General features: G+C 35.2%; 1 protein-coding gene across 2 annotated transcripts in view; it reads right to left on the bottom strand.

Moving 5' to 3' along the window:
* Positions 1 to 24,951, bottom strand: part of PHACTR1 (phosphatase and actin regulator 1) — a 489,864-nt gene that overhangs the window by 458,736 nt on the left and 6,177 nt on the right. For both annotated transcript variants that reach the window (XM_025044937.1, XM_025044935.1), the window contains one exon: positions 4,191 to 4,337. In XM_025044937.1, the coding sequence (XP_024900705.1) occupies positions 4,191 to 4,337 (147 nt within the window). The remainder of the gene's footprint in view (positions 1 to 4,190; positions 4,338 to 24,951) is intronic.

Raw genomic sequence — 24,951 nt, forward strand, 5'->3', positions numbered from 1 at the left:
CTTCCTAATTTATCCAAGAGATAAAAGTCTTTCACCTCCAGAAAGTTAGGAAATAGATCTCCTGAGACCCAGTTTACAATTTAATCTAGCTGACTCATTCATTTTTATAGATGTCCAGAGCAAGCTTATTTTCACTGCTATTACCCTCTGGACCTGAAAGAGTGGAAGAGACCAGTGGAAGTCAGAAACACCTATCTTTGGGAGACATAAGGAACTAAAACAAATCTCAGCCTTGCAAAGAGAATAAGTATGCTGGGGCTGACCATGCTATTAATTTAAAATCTCCCCCATACAAAACAATTCTGAAATGTCAATAAAGGTTAAACCTCCATATGATTAGAAAAATACTTCATCTTCTAAAAAGTGTCCAATATAGGTTTTGTGCTTTAAATAATCCTAAATCATCAGGATGACTAGTTTTCCTTCGTTTGACATTCCTTTAGGAAATTTTAAATGTGCTCAAATCCTCTATTTACCATAACACTTTCATTCATTTTAGTGTGCAATTACAGAGAACTTTTCAGTTTCAGCATCTTCTATGTATCAAATACTCTTCTATATATACTGTCAATATAAATAAAAATAGAATACAGTAGCCCACAGGAAAATATCTGCCAGATGAGCTGCAACTCTTCATTGCATTCACTTCAACGTAGTGAATGAATAACCTCCTAAGACAGGATAAGTCTTTACAAGCTAAATGTCAGTGATGTTCATTACTAAGTGAGAACACAATTAGAAACATTTGCTGCTAACAGTGTGAACATACTCTTCTGTTACATGATGTCCTTTTAATACATTTGAAATTCTCGAGGAAAAAACCTCTTCCAATGTTTTAAATGAAATCTGATGTGTCTGGGTAACTTTCAATAAGTACATTGGCGTGGTTTTCTCTAGCATTTATACTATCTTCAGCAATCAATCATCTAACAATATTTGCTATATTGATATACTAAATGCTGAATAGAAATTAAACATACAAAAGGGGCTCTTTTAGAAAAATAAAAGTCATAGTTCAGAAAATTTCTATCCTCTACTCTCAATTTAGGCTGAACCTTAAAATTAACATCTTTGTCAAGTTATGAAAGACCCACATTTTGGTGCTATTCTTTGACTGACTTGAGACTGTAGGTGAAGGAGTATATCCTTCACTTAAGCTAGAGAGCTATTTCTAAAATAATATTATCAAGTATCATTGGGGACAGCATATAGTTGGAGAAATGCTTAAGTATTTAATTAATGTTCAAAATATCCAGTCCACTTTTTTTTTGGCAACTGTAAAGATCAGTTTGAAGGAGTTAGCATGACAAATGATTTCATGATATCCGAGTAAAATGGGTATATTTATTTCCTCAAAGCATTATTAAACCTACAAAACATTAAACATGAACTTATATATAGTGAGTGGGTGTGAGAAAGCAAATATTAAACATAAATAGTTTAAACCAATAAAGAATTTCTCTGAAAAGAATAAACAAGTGACTGGGGTAGGAGAGGAGTGGGAGAAAGAACAGATGAAAGTTTCCTTCATTAGTTGTTTATAAATTGTTATTAAGAGACAAACAAAATTCTCTCTATGCCCATATTAGGTAGTTTATCTGGAATGTGCAATCTCCTCTGTTCAGCAACACTGATAATGACACTAATAGTTTAATTACTACTTGCTGCTCAAGGGTATAAACAAGGCTGTTTGCTTTTTAAACCAGGGGTTACAATTACTTTTAAAAGCCGGGGAAAGGAACATCTGCAAGTAGATTTTACTATGTCAAGAAAGCAACTACAAACCAGTTCGAAAATAAACAAAGCCCAGGAATGAGCAGCCAGTGCAAAATTAGAGCAAAACAGCCTGATTTGAGCAATTGAAGCAGTAGGCGTGAAGCGTAGTAAACAGGCGACAGCTCTAAGTGGGCAGGGATAGAAAAGTTTTTGGTGGCCAAATCTTCCGCGTTTTCCCTGGGATTCCATCACAGAGACTCAGCACCCCTCCCCCTGCTGTCCAGCAGTAACGTCTCTGTCACACAGTCCTTCGCTTCAGCACCACCGAGAGAGGACAGCTCCCCTAACCGCAGAACAGAGCCGGCGACGACTGCACTCCCTCCTTTACCAACATCCTCTCCACAGCATTTCTCTTTCTTGTTGGTGTCTTTCTGGGCACTTTGCTTTTACGGTTGTTCTAAGGGACATATGAAAGGGACTGAGAGCTTGTTTGGCTTGTTATTTCCAGATGAATGAAAGACATGTCCTTTCTGCAAAGTCCAATCTTTTAAGTGGCCTCTAGAGCAATTGAATCAGAATAAAAGGTGACTGGTTTTAATCTGGTGGCAAAATAGTTTAATATAAGTCAGTGAAAGCTGAAACCTGAAACTCTTTTTAGTGCTTTATTTTATTGTTCTGTTATAAAAGTACTAGTAGAAGACAAAGAGCCTTTACTAACTGCAGATTTAGCCCTTTTCCTCCTGTGCTAGCCAAAAACACTAAAGGAATATACCAGAGTTTGACAGTGAAGGGCTCAATAGAATAGGTCTTAATATCATTGGATGGGAAAACAATCTTTGTCCTAAAAGAAACTCTTCTCAGTCCTTTCTAAGACCTTTCATAACCTTATCCTGAATCTGGAACTACAAGTGGAGGATAAACAGTTCCAAAGTGAGTCCGTAGACAACTATGACATGCCACAAAAACTGCCAGAGCTTCTCTCAATGAAGTATTCTTTCCCCAGCCCCAAAATCCAGAGGCAAACATTCCAGGACTGATGAGAAAACATGACTAGAAATCCAAAATCACCAAGACAGGAAAATTACACTTCAGGGAATTTAACTACTTTGGCACATTTAGTTGCCATTCTTTCAGTCTTAGACATGGTTGCTTAGTGAACATATTTATTTTCTATACAGTTTTCTCTTTTGTCCATACTTCTCTATAGTGTATACAATACTTATCATTTGAAGGTTCTCCTTGCTACAGCACACATGTACGCACACACATTTTGTTTGATCCAGTTCTATTTTCAAATGTTTAGTTTCCTAAAGAAAAAGGTATCATCTACGTTTTAAACTTACTCTGAAAAAGGGTCAGTTTAAAAATGTCTTCACTCTTTTTGTGTTGGAGTTGCTAGTATACTAAGGGACTCTAGAAAGGAAGAGATACAAGCTAGGGTGGAGGCTTAGGAGGTATTCAGAAAAGGCAGCACTGTGAAGTTAGTAGTGAACAACTTCCTCCCAGTGATACTGACCATCTACTAGTAATGAGGGGTGAGGTCTGCCTGTGAATCTGGAGCAATAGCAGCAGTGGGGACAGCAGACACTGGGTACTCATCAGGTAACCTTGAGAGGTCTCAACTGAAACAATTTGACTCTCTGAATTCCTCAGTCCTAGCTATTGCTCCTCCCTTCTTCCCTAGTCTCCTGTCTTCTTCCCTCCCTCCTCTACTTCAGTTATCCTTTTCACTTAATACCATCTGGGCCATTCTGGGCACCAGTTCCAGTGACACCATCAAATCACCTAACATGTATCCTATAGACCTTGTTATTATTATTATCACCATGATTGCTTGTCAACTGCTTGGTGCAAGGAAAAGGTCCTGTTCCCAGATGTCAACCGCATCCCCTCTCCCCACTCCAACACTGCAGCAGTGATATTAACCCAGCAAAATCACCAGAGTCTGAATGTCACCAACAAGTTTCACCCACCTGGTACTAGCCCCACCAGCAAACCTCACCAGCAGAGCCTGGCCAGACCCTCCTACCACAGCCTGCCCATTCGCATTCTGACCCAGTTCTTGGTTATTCCTATGATCATTGTTATCAGTGACAACACTTTCATCTCTTCATGTAAGGAGAAAGCCCGTGTGTAACTCCTGGGCGAATATAGGGCTCCACACACTACCCTCCCCCACTTCCCCAACACACACACACACACACACACACACACCCCTCACACACACACACACACACACACACACACACACACACACACACACCCTCTGTACACCGGCGAGCGGACACAAAGAGAGTGAATGAGCACGCGCCAAGCGTTGAGGGAAGGGCTGGGTTGGAAGAGGGGTGGGAGGGAGGGCACATCCAGGAGGGGAAAAGCATAGGAGGGACTGGGGGCTGAGCCAGCCGGCTAGGAGGAAAGGTAGGGAAGGTAGAGAGGTGGGGGAGAGAGCAAAGCATGAGGGTTGTCCTTACCTGCCCCTAGATTAAAGGAGATCCTAGCTTCCGCGAGGTACGGTGTGTCACTCTTGGAGCGGACTCTTCTGATGGGCCGCCGGTCTATATCATCCTCCGAAGATGCCGCCATTAATGTGGGAGGCAGAAGCAGGGTCGCCCGGCGAGCTGAGAGGGAGAAGGAGATGGAGAGAGGGAGAGAGGCGGAAAAGGGGAGGAGGGGAAAGGAAGAGGCTCACACACACGGAAAGGGGGAGGGGAGAGGGGGATGGGAGAGGAAGGGAAAGGGGATGGGGAAGGAGGGGGAAAAGAGAGGGAAAAAGGAAGAAAGAGAGAGAGAAAGAAAGAAAGCAAAGGAGAGAAAAGGGTGAAGGGAGAGAAAGAAAATCCGTTAAGGATTTGTGGACTGGAGCAGAGATCAGGCAGGCTATCCCTGGCTGGCGCTCAGGACTCCCCCTAACTCCTCTCCCATCCACAGGGCTAATGGGTCAGTGCTCTAAACTGACATCCTGCTTCCTGCCCGCAGCCCCAGTTTTCAGATCTTGGCACAGATAGGCTTATGCGAAAGAGGAGACTCCAAAGCAAAGATGCCCAGTCAGCACTGTGCCCTCTCCCGCCAAATGTACTTACTCTGCTCTTCGAGTGCACACCAGGGTCTCCTTAACTTACAGGATTCTCTAGCCTGGCCAGACATACCTGCTTCAGCTCTCTTTGCATGAAATTATTACTCCTGGGGTGTAAGCCTAGGCCCAGATGGTGATGGAGGAGAGCACTGCACCCAGGGTATCCCTCTGCTACCTTTTTACCAACCCAGAGCTCTCATAGAGTTAGACTCAGATCAGAAATTCTCAGAAGCTCTCTTACCAGCCTCCTTGTATCTTGGAAATAGAGAATAGAGAAAAGTATATACAAGGTTAAGAGAGTTGGTACTTTAAATGGAGACTAGGCATATTTTACACAGAATTGAGTGGCCCTCTTTTACAACTATTGACTTCTATGATATATTTATCTTTACATAAATACCCATTCGTTTAACCTTCTACTTTATATTTGGTGACTTAGAGCACAGATAATAGTCTTTGGATTGGAGCTGTAGTCTCTATAACCTTGCACCACTGTTTCTGAAGGAAAGGTGAAGATCAAGGGCATTTTACATTTCTTTGAATGTCTACACAGTAACCTTCATATGTTACACAGCAGATGGACCTAAAAAAGTTTCTGAAGAGTGAATCAGAATAGTTTGATGCGCTTACTGAAGCTATTGATGGGCTAAACTCTTTTATGTTTGTCTTTCTTCAGCTTCAGTCGCCTAGTCATTTTGTGGCCTGATGTTGCCACTGTTCTTTCTAATAAGAGCCCACCTGGAGTATACAGATAAATGTTACCTTGACTCCTTCCCTGCTACAAAGGAAATTTCAGTATCAAGTCATGCCCTCCAGTTTCAGAGGAGGAAGTGCTACTCTGACTCTACAAGACTTTCCTCTCTATTTCAGCTGTCAATGCTAACTCTCATCTTGTATTCCTGTACCCTAGACTCTTCAGTCTCTCTACATTGGTCTCTTTCTTCACATATAGGTAGTAATTCTTCTCTTGGGAAAAGTATATCTGCCCTTTGCTTTATTGCTTCCTCAGTCTCTACCATACTATTTCCTTCCCATTCTGTTTAACTTCCCTGTGGAACTCTTGGCCCCATAGGCTCCTTTTTTTTTCCGCCCCCCTCAATTTCTTTTTCATCCCTATGACTGGTTTCTATCTCTACCCACAACCAATTTTATTTTAAAGGTCATCAACATCTTTCTAACAGTTAAGTCCATTTCTTTCTTGGAGTTTTTAAAGTATGTAGTAATCTACCCTTCTTGAAATAATCTCCTCCTTTGGTCTTTCTGTACTAGGCTACTTCCTCAACCACTTTATTTCTAATTGTTAGCCATTTCTCTGCATGATAACTTGAAATTGCTTATTCTGGCATTCAAAGGCCTTCACAACTTGATTTCAACCCATCTTTCCAAATTCATCTCCTATTATTTACCTCCAGTCTGCTTTGAGTTTTCTCAGCAAGTCCGACTCATTTCTGCATCTGTGCCTTTGCTTGTGTTGCACATCACAAATTTTTTTCTTATAAACTTTCTATGTTCTCCTTCAGGAATGTGAGATTAACTGCCCACTAGTCTATGGCATGAACCCAGTACATAGTAAATGCTCAACAGATATTTTTGAATAAAAGAAGGGAGGAAAGGGACAGAGGGAGGGAAGGAGAAAATAAAGAAGAGAAAAAAAGAGAGTGAATGAGAATTATATAACTAATGAGTAGCTAAACTGGGGACCAAATCTATGTCTGCCTGATTTCAAATCCAGTGTCCTTAACTAGTATATTGATTTGTTAAGTATGTATATTTGATTGACTAGCCACATTTTGAATTCACTTTTCTATTTCATTTGCCTCATTATAATGTCCTATTTATCTCTGTTAAACATTGATTAAAAATGGATGCCTTTTATCCCAAGAGGCATAACAGAGGTATTTGGCTCATCAAATGAACCATGACTAATCAGGCTGTAAACTAATATTATGATTGTAACATTTAGGTACAGACTTGTAAGAAGGTGCTAAAGAAAATAAACTCAAACAATTCTGAATACTTTATAAACTGTACCTTTCTTTGAATTAATACAGTGCTATTTAATTGTTTTAAAAGTTTAGGATTCTCCGCCCCTTTGCATGTTCATTTATCAGCCATGTCAAAAATATAAACAAACAAACAAACAAATAGTCATTTGAAGGAATACCTAGCCTTAGTTTTCTTTGTGTTTCTTTGATTTTTACATAGTAATGATTCTTGATACAGAGAAGTACATTTTTGAATTTCTGTTTCTTATTCATTCAACATTTTAGAGGATTTGAAACTTAATATCACTACCATTTTATGTTTACATTTCTTCAAAGGAGTTTAAATGCACTTTCGTATTATTTCATTATGGACTTTTTTTTTTTTGCACCTACAGCATCTGATCTTCCTAGTTGGTCTCCTATCCAAGTACTAACCAGGCCTGACCCTGCTTAGCTTCCACGATCAGACAGGATCAGGCTTGTTCAGGGTAGCATGGCCATAGACTCATTATGGAATATTTTATTATTGATATAATTCTACATAGATGTACTTTTTACAAAAATGACGTAAAACTACGTCTGCCTTCATGTTCTTGAATTACTTTATCATATTTTCATTTCTGCCTATGATTTTCCATTTTTTGGCTTCCCTATTTTACTGTCCTCTTTGTCTCATTTATTTTGTTCCTGTCCTTTTATTACTTTGCCTCTCTGTTCTCACATCTTTCTAACAAATCCCTTACAAAGTTAGTCCCATTTCATGTATATCCCTCTTATCCTATATGAAGGATTCACTTTTGTAGACTTGTCCCAATGTTTTCACACTATTTATTCTCTGTGATTCCTTTCATATACATGGCTTCTTATCATAAATATCTGACTGAGTGACATCAGGGGAAGAGCCCTGCAGTGGGAATCAGGGATGGTGGGTGCTGCTCCTACTACTACCACTGCTGTCAATTAACATTAGACAGACCATTCACTCTACCAGGATGGAGTTCAGTCACCTCAGCTACAAAAATGCAAGGGTCAGATAAGGTGATCATAAGATCCTGACAGTTCTAATAGTCTATGAATATTTTTAGCTATTTTTGTACCTCTACTCTTTCTATAAGTATCCATGGCATATTTTATCTCTTAGTCTAAGAAAATACATTGTGCCTTTGATTTACAACTAATCATATTTAGGAAACCACATGGTATCTATAAATCTTTCAAGTAATTTCTTAGTATTCAAGTCTATTTTATGTAATGATGTATCCTTTAGAATCTACTATTATCTCATACTATTTTCATCATGAGGCAATACCCATGTAATTGTTTATGTACATGTGTGGATATGATTGTGGGCATAGAAAGGACTGAATTCAGCTGTGACCTCAACAACTTCAAAATATAGTTTTTATAAAAGATTACTTCTTTTTTAATATGATTGCTGACTTAGGATGAGAGATATTTTTTTTTTTTGCTTTATTTTCTAAAGCCAGTTAACATTTTAACACTGAAGACTGTTACATACATGTTATATCCAGAGTTATTGCCAGAGTAAGAAAAGCAGCAAAATAGGGTGAGCAAACAACATTTTATACATCCATCACAAGCATGGAAGAGCATGGAGGTGGGAAGGAGAAGAATAAAGTGCAATATTCTATACTAATCAAGAAAACTCTTAAAAAAAAAAAGCTTATCTTTCAAAAATATTACTTAATGTAAGGCATGTTTCTAGGCCACTCCTACATCAATATCACTTGGAATACTTATTAAAATGTAGATAATCCAGGACCTACTGAATTTTGAGGATATGAGACCTAGATAGCTAGATTTTCAAAAAGGTCCTACGTCCCCTCTCACCACTTGTATTCAACATTACAATAATGTTGGTGAGGGCAATAAGTAAAGAATTTTTTTTAAATGATATAATGATTGGAAAACAAGATAAAATTGTGATTTAGTCATATATGTTATGATACATACAGAATCCATAAAAACCCAGAGTATTTGAAATAATAAGTGAATATTACATCATCACTGGATACAATAGCAATGTAAAGTATCAATGTCATTTCTATATACTAGCAAAATCAGAAAATGTAATTTTTTTCAGATGTACTTTAAAAAGAACCATTTACAACACATCAAAACCACCAAACGCCTATGAATAAATCTAACAAAAGAGGAGCCAGACTTCTAATTAAAAACTACAAAACATTTCCAAAAGAAATTAAGACCTATACAAATGAGGAGTGGGGGTGAATATACTATGCTCATGGATTAAAAGACATGTTATTGTAAAGGTATCTATAGATCAATAAAATTTCAATCAAAATCCAATATATTTTTTAATTTGACAAAATTATTCAAAAATGTATTTGAAAATGCAACGGGATAAGACTAGCCAAGACAATCTTGACAAATAAGAAAATAACTGGAAGATTTATAGTAGAAGATATCAAGACTTATTATAACAGTATAGAATTCAAAAGCAAAGTAAGATAAATGGACCAATGGAAGAGAATAAAGAATCTAAAAATAGACTCATATATAAACAGAAGCCTGAATATGACAAAAATCTCACTGCAGTACTGTGGAGGAAAGATGGATTTTTCAATAAATAATGCTTGTTCACTTGACTTATCCACATGGTAAAAGAAAATAAACCTTGATTCCTACCTCACATTATACACAAAATTCAATTCCAAATGGATCATGTACCTAAATATAAAAGGCAAACAATAAAGTTTCCAGAAGAAATTTTTTTATAAAAGAACATTTTATGACCTTGGTAAAGATTTTTAAACAGAACATGAAAAACACTAACCATAAAAGAATAAGTAGGCATATTGATGCCATTAAAATAAAGAACTTCTGTTTGTCAGAAGATACAATTTATAATGCAACATACAAAATATGTGGGATGCAGCTAAAATGGTGCTGATAGGGAAATTTATAGTATTAAATATTTACATTAGAAAAACAAAAAGTTCTCAAATCAATGATCTAAGTTCCTATCTCAGGAACTTAGGAGAAAAAAAAGGAAAAAAATAAATCTAAAGCAAGTAGAAGGAAGAAACTAATAAGGATAAGAGCAGAAGTTAATAAAATCAAAAACATGAAAACAATAGAAAAATAAATAAAACAAAAAGCTCATTCTTCAGAAAAAAAATCAAAACAATTAACTAACCTCTAGCAAGATTATCATAAATAAAAACAGAGAAGATATAAATCACCAATATCAGTAATCAAACAGGGTAAACACTATAGATCCTATATCCATTAAAAGGTTAACAAAGGAATGTTACAAACATCTTTATGCTCATATATTCAACAACTTAGTAAAAATAAAATACATGCACTTTTTAAATAAAAGAAAATATATTATTAGGAGAGTGGAAAGGTAAGCCGTAGACTAGGAGAAAATATTTTAAATTTTATATATGAAAAAGGACTTGTAACCAGAATATATAAAATGTCTAAAAAAATAATGAAAAGTCAGACAACTAATTTTTTTTAAAAAAGAGGATATCTAAATGTTCAATAAGCATAAGAAAAGATGCTCAAAATGATTACTTAAAGATAAATTCAAATAAAATCTCAATGAGACATTATTACACACCTACCAATATGGCTAAAACTTAAAAATCATTCATGAGGATGCGAGGGAATTGGAGCTCTTATATATTTCTGGTGGGAATGTATACTTGTAAACCTGACATCCCTCCCTGAAAACTTTTTATAGAAATGTATGCATAAACACAGATAAACATACATATACCCTATGACATAGACAAGAATGTGTATAGCAGATTTATTCATAATAGCTCAAACTGGAAACAACCCAAATGATCACCAAAAGGAAAATATACAAAACTGATTGTAATATCTTCATACAGTGTCATACTATAAAAAAAAAAAAAAAAAGGAAAAAGAAAAAGAATAAACTATTGCTACAATCAACAACATTGATGAATCTCACAGGCATAATATTGAACATAAGAAGCCAGACCTAAAAGAGTGTATATTGTATAAATATGTATATATACCATTTATATTAAATTTAAGAATAAGCAAAGCTAATACACAGTGATAGAAGGTTGATTAGAGAGGTACTATCTTGGAGAGAGAACAAAAGATTTATTTTGATCTTCTGGATCTTGACCTGGGTGGTGATTATACCTTTTAAAAAAGGTGCTTACTTTTGTAAAAGCTCATCATTATACATTTCATATTTGGGCACATCACTCTACATGTTATATACTACTAAAAATAAAATCATATTATGCTTACTTTAATAAAAATTGCTAGCTACCATTAGCTACAGATCTAGAAATAAAGCTGTTATATCATTCTTATAAACAAATACATGCTGGAGAATATCATAGTATGTGAAGTATCATAATTATTTTATGCCAGTCATTATCAATTTAAAAATAAATGCACAAGCTATTTTTAACAATAAAAAACTTCTAGCTTAAGATGCACAAATAAATTTAAGAATTCTTGAATTTAAGTACCAAATATTTATAAACCCACACTATAATAATGATTAATTAAATTTAATTAATTAAAATAATTTCTTAATAACTTTGGCCATCTTTGTGAATATAGACATTCCACTATGCTAAAATTCTGTAAGTTTTTCTTTCTCAGCTTTATTTTTAGGCTATAATCATATAATCTATCACTCATAATCATGATTTTTTAAATATTCTGCTCCCAGCATTCTGTGCTGCAGTAATAATAACAACAAATAACTAGATTAGAAATGTATATAAGGAATAAAGAAAGATTGATGATAGAAGGCTTCTTGTTAGGCCAGAAACTAGGCAGCATTCCCCCTCAAAAAGGGGGTATGTCAAGAACAGAGGAACTAGCTTAAAGGGGCTTGTATTTGCCAATCTGGGACAACTTGAGCACCAAAACAACTCTACTAAGAAATGCTAAACCATTAATAATAGGTATTTGTGATTCCTAATAATAAACAAATAATAAATGGATAAAAACTGGTAATAAATGGATAAATAACAAAATAAATAAATTCAAGAGAGTGGAGGGCTCTTGCTAATAGTAGAACGCTGAGGGCTGATATATCAATGTAGAGGGATCCTGGAGTTACAAAGTCATCATTTTGCAACTGCCATAGTTAAGGTCAAGAAGAACCAATAATGGTTGCTAATTCTAGGGGGATATTTTGATGATGAGCAGGGTATTTTCGTGATCTTAAAATCTACCTTTGGAATATTTCAACCTACAATGCATAATTTTCCTTAAACTATGAGGAAATGTCAGACCACCTCAAAAGTAGGAACGGTCTATTAAAATGGGAGAAGGGAAATGTATTCTTAAAAAAATACCAGTAGTCGAAAAGACAAATTAAGGCTGTGGAATATAGAGATAAGAGAAAGAAAGATATTTGACCTGAGACTGGATTCTGTACTAAACTCTGATTTAACACTGAACTGACCCTAGACTGAATCCTGTTCTGTAGGAGAAAAGTTCTGTAAAGAACCTGCTTGGATCAACTGACAAAATTGAAATTCAAAAAGCAGATTAAAGTATTAATGTTAAATTTACTGCAGTCGATAACTGCTATGGTTATGGAAGAGACTATTCTATTCTTGTTCTTAGGGAATGCCTAGTAAAGTATTAGGGATAAAAGGTCATGATGGCTCAGAAAACAAACAAACAAAAACTGACATAAAACCAAACATACACAATCATACATATATATTTTCTCTCTCTCTTCTTCTCTCTCTATATAAACACTTTTATACACCTCTCCAGATGGATGAATCTATTGATTGATCAATTGACAGATGAATACACGATAGATGATAGATAGATATATTGATAGATGATAGATGATAGATAGATAGATAGATAGATAGATAGATAGATGATAGATAGATAGATAAAGAGACAGCAAATAATAAGTAAATGAAGTAAAATTTTATCGATAGGTGAATCTAAGTAGAGGGTGCATAAGTATTCTTTGTACTAGGTTTTTTTTGCCATTTTCCTATAAATTTTAAATTATTTCCAATGAAAGTTAAAAAGTACTAGTAAAAACACATTTCTTTCTATTTAGGAGAGTTTCCAAAAATAAGTATAATGTCCCATGCTTAATTTAAATCTTTTGGGAAAATTATCTTTGTCAGGCATCCATCCCCATAAGCTGTGCATAAATACAATATTGATCTTAAGGGTAATCTGCATTGCATTTATGTAAGATGTCTTCAAATTTTTGGTAAAAATTGATTCTTGTATAGTAGAATCAAACAGATTAAGAATCTGGGCTGTACAGATGAATTATATAGGTCACTATTTTACATATCTAACATTAGTTAGAAATATAAGAACCTTCACACCTTACAATTAAACCCAGTATGATGTCACTAATTATAGTGTTATAGTGATGTTTTGAAAATCATTCATGTAGAAAATACAAAAGGTAAATGAAGAGGATGAATGTTACTAACTACAATATTGACCCAATAAGATTGCAGTAGTAACTTGCATTTCTTAAATAGATTTAATGAAAATATGCCAAAAAGGCTTTTGGACTTTTTATTACAACTAAATTTAGTATGTAGCCACTGAGACATTTTTCTGTTCTATACAGATGCATACTTTGCTAGAAAATGAAGAATCTGAGGAATTATTGGTACATCTTAGTGCTGTCTTCCTAAATTTGTCATTAAAAAATCTGTTAACTCTACAAATTTCTGACATAATTTCTATTCCTATCTCACTAATTTTGTGGGGTCCACAAAGGAGAGGGGATGATTGTCTTGCTTTTACCATGGCTGCCTGGAATTCCATCTCCACAATGTTCCTACAGGCCTAATTTAGGTGTTTCATATTGTGCAGTTTCAGGGGTGTACCATTCACGTCATAGTCTATATGAATAGAATTATGGAATTGTGAAGTCCACATTTGTGCAGCCATACCCCAAAGGTAGTGGCTTCTTGAAGAAATGGTTCCATGACTGGGTATTTAGGCCAGCCATGTTTCCTATAACAATATGGGTTTATCATTGACTTTGTTCTGACTCTCCATTTAAGGCTTGAATACCTAGCTTCCCTTGAACAGATACCTGGATAAAGATAGATGCAAGATGGTGATACACCATATAAACAAAATGAAAGATAAAAATCATATGATCATAAAAATAAAGCAGAAAAAGCATTTGACAAAGCTCAACATCCATTTATGATAAAAAGCTCTCATTAAAAGTGGGAATAGAGAACACATGCCTCAACATAATAAAGGCCATATATAAAAAACTCACAGCTAACATTATACTCAACAGGGAAAAACTAAAATCATTTTTCTTAAGGTCAAGAACAAGACAAGGATATTCATTTTTACCAGAGGACTTGAATAAACATGTCTCCAAAGAGGACATACAGATGGCCAATAGGCATACGAAAAGATGCTGAACATCACTAATCATCAGAGAAATGCTAATTAAAACCACAATGAGATATCACCTCACACCTGTCAGAATGCTCATCATCAATAAATCAAAAAACAACAAGTGTTGGTGGGAATGCAAAATGGTACAGTCACTATGGAAAAACAGTTTGGAGGTTCCTCAAAAAATTAAAAATAGAACTACTATATGACCCAGCAATTTCACTTCTGGGGATTTACCTGAAGAAACCCAAAACACTAATTTGAATAGATATATGCACCCCTATGTTCACAGCACCATCTACAAGAGCCAAGATATGGAAGCAATGTAAATACCAATCCATAGACAATTGGATAAAGAAAATGTGGTACATACATGCAATGGATTATTACTCAGCCAGAAACAAAATGAAACCTTACCATTTGTGACAACATGGATGGATCTAGAGGGTATCATGCTAAGTGAAATAAGTCAGACAGAGAAGGACAAATACCATATGACTCACTTATATGTGGAGTCTAAAGAACAAAATTAATGAATAAACAAAACAGAAACAGACCCATAGAAACAGAGAACAACAAACTGATGGTTGCCAGATGGGAGGGGGTTTGGGGGACTGGGTGAAATGGTGAAGGAATTAAGAAGTACAAATGGGTTGTTACAAAATAGTCATGGGGATGTGAAGTACAACAGAAGGAATATAGTCAATAATGTTGAAATAACTATATATAATGCCAGGTGGGTACTAGACTATTTAGGGAACCACTTTGTAAATTATGTAAATGTCTGACCACTATGCTGTTCACCTGAAACTAATATAAAATGATATTTCAACTGTAATTAAAAAACAAAAATAATTTTTTAAATATGCATACCAAAAACAAAAGGATGTAAGACTATTTAACAGTTACCCAAAAATTGGCATAGTGGCTTCTCCCCCAAAGGGACTACATTTTGATTTGTGTAAAATTGTGCTTATTTAAAAAAACCACTTAACGATATGAAATATATTAGCAAAACCTGTTCAAGTATGGGAGCCACGTTCTCTATTTCTTTATAAAAATTTCTGTTCCCATAAAAATGTGTGTGCTGCGGTAGCCAGCCTCTGAGATAGCCTCCAACTATCCCCAACTCTTGGTATTTATGCCCTTGTGAAATCCCCTCCTTAGTGAATCAGGGTTAGTCTCTGTGGCCAGATTACAGTAGAAATAATGCTGTATCACTTCCAAAGCTAGGTCATAAAATGCACTGTGGCTTCTGCTTTGCTTTGTCTTTGGGTCTCTTGCTTTGGGAGAAGCCAGCTGCAATGACGTGAGCATACTTAAAAAGTCTATGGAGAGGCTCACGTGGCAAGAAACTGAGGCCTTCTGCCAAATGCTAAGTTTGTGAGCCACCCTGGAAACCCTGGTCAAGCACTTGGATGACTGCAGCCTTGGCCAGAATCCTGACTGCCACCTCAGACCTGAGCCAGAACCACTCAGGTAAGATGCTCTCAAATTTCTGACCTATAGAAACTGTGAGATAATGTTGTTTTAAGCCACGAGTTTTGAGGTAATTTGATATGCAGTACTAGGTAAGTAATACACATGGGTTCTTAACAGACTCAGAGCATCAATCATGAATGCTTAGATGCCATCCGTGTCATAAATCTTAACCAGTTTGATGGATCAATTAGCAAATTTTAAGACAGAAAATCCAAACAAAAATTAAACAAACATTATCAAATGACCATACAAATCTTTCCACTGGAAAACCTTTCTTTTCCTCCTCCTTCAATCTTTGCATGTCTAAACTCTGCCCATCCTCTGTGACTGAAATGTTTTTATTACCATCTCCAATCCAGCAAGACTGAGAATATAGAATCTTCCTTTTTCTTTATCTTTGTCCATCTGTGGCAGTTTGTAAATTTCACCTAGTATGAATATGTAAACACTAAAATGTAGATGATATTTTCTTTCCAGACAATATGAAATAAAAGTTAACAGCACAGGCTTTAAGGTTAGTTTTCCTGAATTTGTACCCAAATTTCATACTTAATAGTTGTATGAGTTCATGCAAGCCACCCACTTCTTGTATATCTGTAACATGGGCCTTACATAGTACCTGCATCTGAGGGTCGTTATGCGGATTTAAACATGTAATCCACATAGTCTTTGGAAAAGGAAAGTTCCAATAAATGTTTAATATTTTAAAACTATTATTGCTGGCCAGTTCCAAGTAAGGCTGTCACTGTGGAATTAAACTTTGGCATAATTTCCAAGCTTAATGCTTATTAGATCCAGGAAAAAAGTTAGTGAGGTCTCCAAGTTTTAGTTTCCTTATATGTAAACTAGAAATAAAATCAACTCTTTCAGGGAGCCTTGGGAGGATAAAACATTATATAATAAATGTAAAACACCTAACACAGAGCCTGACAAATGGTAGGCGGGCAACAAATGTTCGTTGCTTCCTTTCTTCTCAGCTTCTTAAAGTAGATACTGTGCAGAGTGGCTGGAGGCTGGCTGTTAAAACATGCTAAATGCAAAAAGGAAAATGTGTTTCGGGGTTTGTATATGAAACTGAGCTGGACATAAACCCAAACAGTTTTCTGTTATTTAAATGTTGAACAGGCCTGGTTAAGATACACAAGTCACTTTTCCAATCCTGTTTAATAGTACAGGTATTGTTAAACCTTATTTAATTTTGTATCTTCTGTGTGGTTGATTTTCAACAAGTTGCTGTAATTAATGTCATACCTTGAAATCTAAAGTTTCCAATATTTCTAATTCATGTTCAATGTGTAAAAGAGTGACATATACTTGAACATATCTTTTTTTATGGCAAACTGCTGGGCTTGGTCACTTGCAAAATGATCTTAGAGGCAAAGACCATGGGCTTAAATTCCATTTGAGCCACACATAGAACAGTATGTAGAGATAAAGTCATCAGACTAGGGAAATGGGAGATGGGATTCTAGCTCTTGGTCAGCCATGGGCTAGCTGTCTGGTTTAGATAAATCATCTTTTTCTAGAAAAGCAGGATGTCGTTAGGGAAAGCTCAGTCTGAAAGACTCATGTTTGAATCCTGGCTCCACCTCTTCATAGTTTTATGATCCTGCTGAGATTTAATTTCCTACAAATTAGGGTTAATCTTATCTAACTCATAAGTTTTTGATTTTGAATTCAATAAACATGAATAGTTTCTGGCGTATGTTAGATATTTAATAAACAAATTTCTGCTTTTCTTGTCTTCCAAGTTTGTTTCATCACCTGTAAAATGAGCCAGTTGAATTAAGTCCCTTCTAATTTTAATGTTCTCTTATTATAGAGATTATACTGTTAAATGCAATATTAAACAGATCTAAGCACTTGCTCTTGGTCTGCAACATAGCGTGGCTTTTGGTTATAATAAGAATAAAAACATATTGTGTGGTGCCTGGGAGGAAAATACAAAAATTCCTAAATGTATGTGTCGAATAGGAAGGCCTGCCCAATATAGATTTGGTGGATATTTTATTTGCATTATATTGTGTTACAGATGGCCTGATGACAGTGATCAGATCACAGATTATTAGTGAGAGACTCGCTAGTAAATAATGTCAGAACAGATCCAAGACTGAAAACTCAGCTGGCAAAGTCACCCTTTGGGCCAAACAAAGCATGGTTTACTTTTCTCTCTTAGCCCAAACTGTTTGATTATTTCCTACATCAGTTAAAATTGACTACCCCAATGAATGAGGATTTTATTTATTTTTAAAATAAAGACAGAAAATTAAATAAATCTCAGAAACCTGATTTACATTAAAAAATATGTATGTGTGTGAGTGTGTTCCCGTGTATAGAAGAATGTAAGAATATTCACCAGGCTGTAAAGCATATCTATTTTTTAGATGATGAATCTTGTTAAGTTTTGTTATGTTGTGTTGTTTGTCCCTATTTTCTAAAGTTTCTATAACTGTTCTGTGTTAAATAGGTAGTAAGAGAGAAAAACAGGTTTAAGAAAAAGCTCTCATAAAAACTTAGACAAATTGCCTCCCTGCACCCTGATCTCTGCAATTCAAACTAAAGGACAGAGACCCGCCATCCATAGTGATAGTTTTCCAAATAGATAAATGTAAAAAATTACTTCAAGAAGTAGAACCTAGAGGTATAATTACACAAAATGACTCTATTGCCACATTTATGTCTTATAATATTGAGACATTCTACCTTTGAAAATGTGTAAATACCTGAGACATCCATGCCCACATGTCTTTCCTACTATTTCCATAGTTGTCAAGATAATATAAAACTATAAGATGCATCGGGAAGAATCAAAATTTGAAGATTATAATTCTGGCTCCATTTCTAATAGCTGTATGAATTTAGGAAGTTACTTGATTATTGGAAACATGAATTAGTTCATCTGTAAAATGGCAATAGTAATAAGTATTTCACAAATTTTCTTTTCCAGGACTAAATGAGATAATAAATACTAAGTCCCTGGTACATAAAATGTGAATCTTCTCCTCACTCTCATTTCCTTTTTCAACTTATATTCATGCCCAGATTATTGAGCTTGCATAGGATAGAGCTAATGTAAAAATCAGCCTTGTAGTATGATGTTTGGAGTCTGCTCTTGCTTAGAGACAAGGATTAAATTGGGCTAAGCCAAGTAGTTCTTTCTCTACCTGTCACCTATCAAGTTTAAACACTAAATAGTGCATAATCAACTAAATGGGACAGAAGATCTTGCTGTATAGGTTCAAAAGAAAAATAAGGTCTATTTTTAACCAGCTATAGCTGAAACTCTTTTTTTCTTCTTCCTTTGCAAAGTAAAGTGACTGAGTTGCATTAAGATTTTTTTAACTTGTGTTCTTTAGATGATCTCATAAATGTTAACTCTGAATTTTGCTTTTTATGAAAACAGAAGTCCGAATTTGAAATGATGTTGGTAACTTCAAATGTTAGGTTTATGTAAATATTGCAGATGGGCTATTAATTTTAAATACTAGTGCTAGGGAGAAAATATTGTATTTATGGTGAAAACTTTTAGTTTAGAAAATAAATGTTTCCTTTAAACAATCTCCCAATCCTCTAAGTAATATGAAAGAAATATTAAAGGTCCAGTGGAATCACATATTCAGAGGCAGATGTAAAACCCATCAGTGAAATTATTTTAAGAATTACCAAGGCATATAGAATATTTTGGATGGTTTTCCAAGATCTCTATACCAAATTTATACCTATAGAATTATTCCCTATTGGTAATCTATGTTTGGATATTCTATAGGGTCTCCAAATTTGATAAATTCTAAATTGAATTTATCTCCCCTCACATCTTGATTCTCTTCCTTTTTCCTCTCTTGGTGAACAGCTTTCTTATCCATCCAGTGGATCCAAGTAAAACATTTGGGATCATTGGAAGTACTCCTTCCTCACTTTTTGTCTACTCACCCTACCACTACAAAATCTAGCAAAAATAATTTTAAGGTTTCCAAGATCTCTCCTACCAAATTCACTCTGCCATTTGCCTTTTCAGGCTCTTTACTCCTTACCAGAGTCACTGTAGTAACTTCCTAACGGTTTTCGTTGCCTCTAATCTTACTTCTTTCAATCTATCCTCCATATTTGTGATCTTGATAAAAAAACAATCTGACAAAGAGATCTACTCTGTATTAGATTCTTTAGTGGATTCAATACCAAATTTGCTCTTTCTTTGTTGGGCATACAAAGTCTTGCATGCCTTGGCTCCTTGGCCTACTCTTCTAGTCTCTTCTCTTGCCATTCCCCAAATCTACAATATCTCTCATTCTGTAACATGGATACTTCCTCTAATGTGTTATACTCCTAATGTGCTCATGCTTTATCACATGTCATTTCACACTGCCCAGAATATTCTTTTTTTCCCCCTAATTCTAGCATAAAGGCTGATTAACTGTCATCTTCTCTTGGAAAGAGAAGATGTTTCACTAACTTGAAAACATATCTACCTCTCCCCGTCCACATGCACACACACACATCTTTGTCTGATTTGGATACCCTCATCCGTGCTTACAAAGCTCCCAGTGTGCACATTCTCCTAGCATTTATCTTTTGGGACTGAAGTCATTGATGTATTCATCTGTCTCTATATTAGATGATTAACTCTTTGAGGTCAGGAGATTTGTCTATTTCCAATTTAAATTTCCATCACATGATTAGTGTTCAACAAATAGTGAATTTTAAGTAAATATAATCTCGGATTTTTCTTCCATTTTATTCATTTACCTCTCTGGGCTCTTTTTTATTCACCTATAAAAGTAAATATTTTGACTAGTCAGCGGGTCTCAAATTCCAAACCTCATACTATTTGCACCAAAGCATCTGGGAGTTGCAAAAACAAAGCAAAACAACCCCTTAAAATAAAATAAAATAAACCCAGATTACCATGACTGACTCCCAAAGATTCTGATCAGTACACTTGGAAAGGGGCTATGGAATGTGCATTTCTGATATGTAAAAGATCTGGATTAGGAACACCCTTTCAGCTTTAAAAATCCTTCAAATACTCTGTTTCCTATAGAATAGATCCTAAAATTCTTAATCTAGTATTCAAGGTCTCATTCCTTGAACCTGATTTTTTTTTGTCAGACTCAAGTATCACCTTTACCTTCTTGCACGTTACGATCCAGTCATACTGAATTGCTTATAGAAAGACCTATACATGCTAGTTTTTTCTATAAGGAATGCCCCATTTTTGTGCTAACTCCAGGATAAAGTTGAGGCATTAACACTTTCTTGAAGTATTCTCTGAATTCTTTCTTTTTTCTTATGAGATCCTGCTTTTGCTTCTCTTAGGGTACTTTGTGTTGTATTAGATTATCTGTGAGCTTCTTAAAGACACAGAACAGTCACTCAAAGAATGTTTTTCTTTACTCACTGTGGTAATTTATTCATTCCTTAAACAAATATTTATTGAGAATCTACTATCTAAATTGAGAATCTACAAATCAAAATGTATTACTTTATGTTATTTTATCCTCATAATAATAACATTGTAAGCATTTGTATCATTTTGCAAATGGGGAAACAAAGGCTTATAGAGGTTGAGCCATTTGTATAGCCAGTCACATGTCTGTTAGAATTATCTGCCAGGTATTTCTGATATCACTTTCTTCACACTACCGTGCTTCTCTTAAGGGATCAAAATAAAAAAATAAACAAAAAGAAATATAATTAAAGGTGAATTCATCAAAATCTATTTCCTCATTCCTAAGTAAATACTGACTCACATTACTATCAGGAAGCCACATTCTGATAAACTAGAGTTTGTTGCAAATTTAGAGGAAATCAGTACAGTTTAGCTAATGTTGTAAGAGTCTGAAGAAAGAAAATTCCCAACAGTAGAACTATAAGGATTCTTTAGGGAGTTGTCAGCAATTTTATTTTAAAAGTCAAAGTTTTTGCCTTATCTTGTTCTTGTAATGTTAAGACTGTCATAGGGTTTAGAAATTTGAATTAGGAATAAATGGCCACAGAGGATATGAGAGATGGGAAGAGGGTCTCTCTTGGGAAAGCCCTGCCATTTTCCACTGAGGCTTAACAAAATTAAAACATAATTAACATAAGAGTTAACATTTATTAAATGCATATTAAGTGCTTGACATTTTGCTTAGAGTTTTATATTTATTTGTTCAGTGTTTCCAAACTTTGTTATTCCTCTATCACTTTATCACATTTAAATATTATCTGCATTATTATTTACTTAATGTTTACCTTAAATGGACTGTAGTCAGCCTATTTTTCCCGTTCTAAGAAGCAGCCTGTAAGTATGGGATACAGTTATATATTTTTATATTTCAATTAAATAGTTTCAATTTACATTTTTTTCTAGAGCACAACACAACAAATATATTATTATTATAAAAGTGTTCATGTGTTACCTGAAAATCATATATCGTACCATAGTGTGTGAAATGCTATTTTGTTTAATTTAATCATCAAAATAGTTCTTTGGATTAAGAAATCTTGTTATTACCATTTGCATTCAAAAGTGGAAAATGAGGCAAAGAGAGATGAAATAACCTGCATAATGTCACATTCTAAGAAGAGGAAATCATAGTTTGAACTCAGATCTGGTGTTACCCTCAAGTCCAAACCCTAAAACACTATGACATTCTCCAGCCAGTAGTGGAAAAGATTTCCTTCATACCATACCCCCAATTTTGTATATGCCATAATTGCAACTTTGTAAAAATTTGAATGTGTATGAAAGAGACTGAAAGTGTAAAAAAATTAAAATAATTGTGTAAGGTTTATTTTCCTTTCAGTTTTTTTTTCCAGATGCTTTAATATCACTGCTTTGCTTCTAAAATTGAAAAAAGATACATGGATCTATAAAATAATATGTTTATTCTTAGAATGTCAGAAGTCTAATTTAACACCAATATTCATTCAGTGGTGTTGTATGAGTGTGTGGGTCTGATTGTTTACTAAAATATTCTTAAAAATATTAAAGATGGTACTGGCCATGAGTTGATTTTGATGTGTTAGACTCTATCCTTGCCTCTGCCAGCTCAGTTCACAAAGGGTGGTAGTGAAAGCTTTTGGGGGGGGAAACAGATTTGTTTGGGCAAATGAAGGGTGAGAATTTTTTCCCAAGCACCTGCTAATTGTTTATGCTAATCGCATCATGACTGATGTTAGCTGTGTGTGGGCTGCATCTTTAATCCACTCTCTCATATGCCTTATGTGAGAGTAGGAGTTATTAATTGACTAGAATTATTTTACTGTATTTTCATTTGATTTTCTTCCTCTGTGTCTCTTATTCTCTCACCCTCTCCCTCTTCCTATTGTCCTCATGCCTTATTTTACTTATGAGCCCCAAATCACTCTACATAGCAAAGCAGATGCTTGCTGGGAGCAAAGGCACGAAGAACATTAGAAGGCCATGTGTAGATAAACTGTCAGCACCAGAATGAGACTTTGTGTACTGTTCCAAGGGCACACACCAGAAATGGAAGGTTGGATTTCATGGTCATCTGCATATGGATGAAATTGAGAGGCAGGCTGGCTCTCTCCACAGTATTTTTCCTTTTGATCTGCCTTCACTCTCTTTCTCACACAAAATGTTCCCTGTATTAAACACAGGTTTGGAGAGCCTGGGTGTGAGCAATTAGAGGTCTAAAATGAAGTGTGTGGGAGGTTAGGAAGGAAGGCTTGGTAGTTAGCTTGTCAACCATGAGTGAAGCACAGCATGCTGTTTCCTGTCTAGAGTTATAGAGAAAAAAACAAATACCCTAAAACAAGCATTTATTGAGGGTGATGATTTGAGCACCATAAAAACAAGACTGTGAACTATATAAGAAAAGTGTCATCTGAAGCACTTAGCATAGACAAGGGTCTGGGATATAGTACAACATATGAACTACTTGATTAGGACACTGCTATGAGGAGACAGAGATATGCTGGGTTTGCTGTGCTGGTCCTAGCGGGGCATGTGGGAGGAGGACATTAAATAAGTGAATGGAAAAGGTTATAATCCAATTGATAATTATGCCTCAAACAAGGATCCAGTTGCTTTGCAATCACTGTTCCTGATTCCATCCTTACGGAGCAAATTAGACCTACAAGTCCAGATATGAGCCACATCTATGACCATGATATTAAAGTCTTGGGGGACAGACACAGAGAAGGAATGAAGACAACCTGGCACCCACTGTACAAGATTCCTAGAAATATCATGGCCAGGTTACAGTGAGCAGTTCTCAAAGTGTATGCATTCGGTGTGGGGCTTAGGTGGGTATATCTACAGCCACATTCCATTGAATCTGGTTGGAAGAACTGTGAATGGTAGCTGGTTTGAGGATTAATCAGCTAAGAATTATAAGGACTGGACTACTAGGCTATAAAGTTCTAAAGAAGGAGGGGAAAAGGGATCTCAACTAAGGTACAGCTCAGGGCTAGTTTCCTGAATACGTTCAGAGTAGCCTTTGAATTGATCTCAATTAAGTTCCTTAGAATAAACACTGAGTGGCCACCTGATCCACAATTCTACTTTCAGGCAGAATAAAAACTCAATCTTCGTAGACTATTATAATAAATTAAAAAGCCCTTCTAAAAAACGGTACTATTCAGGGACCCCTGGAAATTTATTTTAAAACATTAATTCTCTTCAATAGTATACCAATTCCCTCCTGCTGTATTTTCTTTTTGCTTTTGATTTCTAAATTTCTTCTGTTTATAGGAGATAGTGCATAGGTGACGACTTTTTCCTATTTCCTGCATCTCTCTGTATTTGAAAATTATTTTTACCTGTCTCTACCTCCAGCCTTAAGCAGAGTCTGTGTCTAAAGATGTCAGTTCCTTAAAGGTCTTAGGAGATTCTATTTTCCAAATATTGAATTGCAAAAAGTTCTTTTCCTAAATCTCAATTCTTTCTTTGTAATGCAGATTTAATCATTTTCATTCCTTCAGTTTAATAGCAACTTGTGATAAATGTTAATACCTCTATCATATACCAGGGATGGTACTAGGCATCCAGAAAATATTTAAGGACTTACCATGATCTAGATAGGTAAGAGACACCTAAGTAATAATAAACCAACACTATTGTTATTACTATTCAGTAATAACAAATAATATATTAAACACTTTATAGGCATAACTCCCCTAACTCTCAAAAACTCTTATGAATTCAGAGCTAGCATTATATCCATTTTGATTAGAACCCTGAGGCTTAGAGAAGTGAAACAATTTATGTGAGCTCATGCATTTAGTAAGTTGTGAAAGCAGAATAATACAATATGACAGTGGTTATAA

Source organism: Pteropus alecto, unplaced genomic scaffold (genome assembly GCF_000325575.1).
Source record: "Pteropus alecto unplaced genomic scaffold, ASM32557v1 scaffold121, whole genome shotgun sequence".
Taxonomy (NCBI): domain Eukaryota; kingdom Metazoa; phylum Chordata; class Mammalia; order Chiroptera; family Pteropodidae; genus Pteropus; species Pteropus alecto.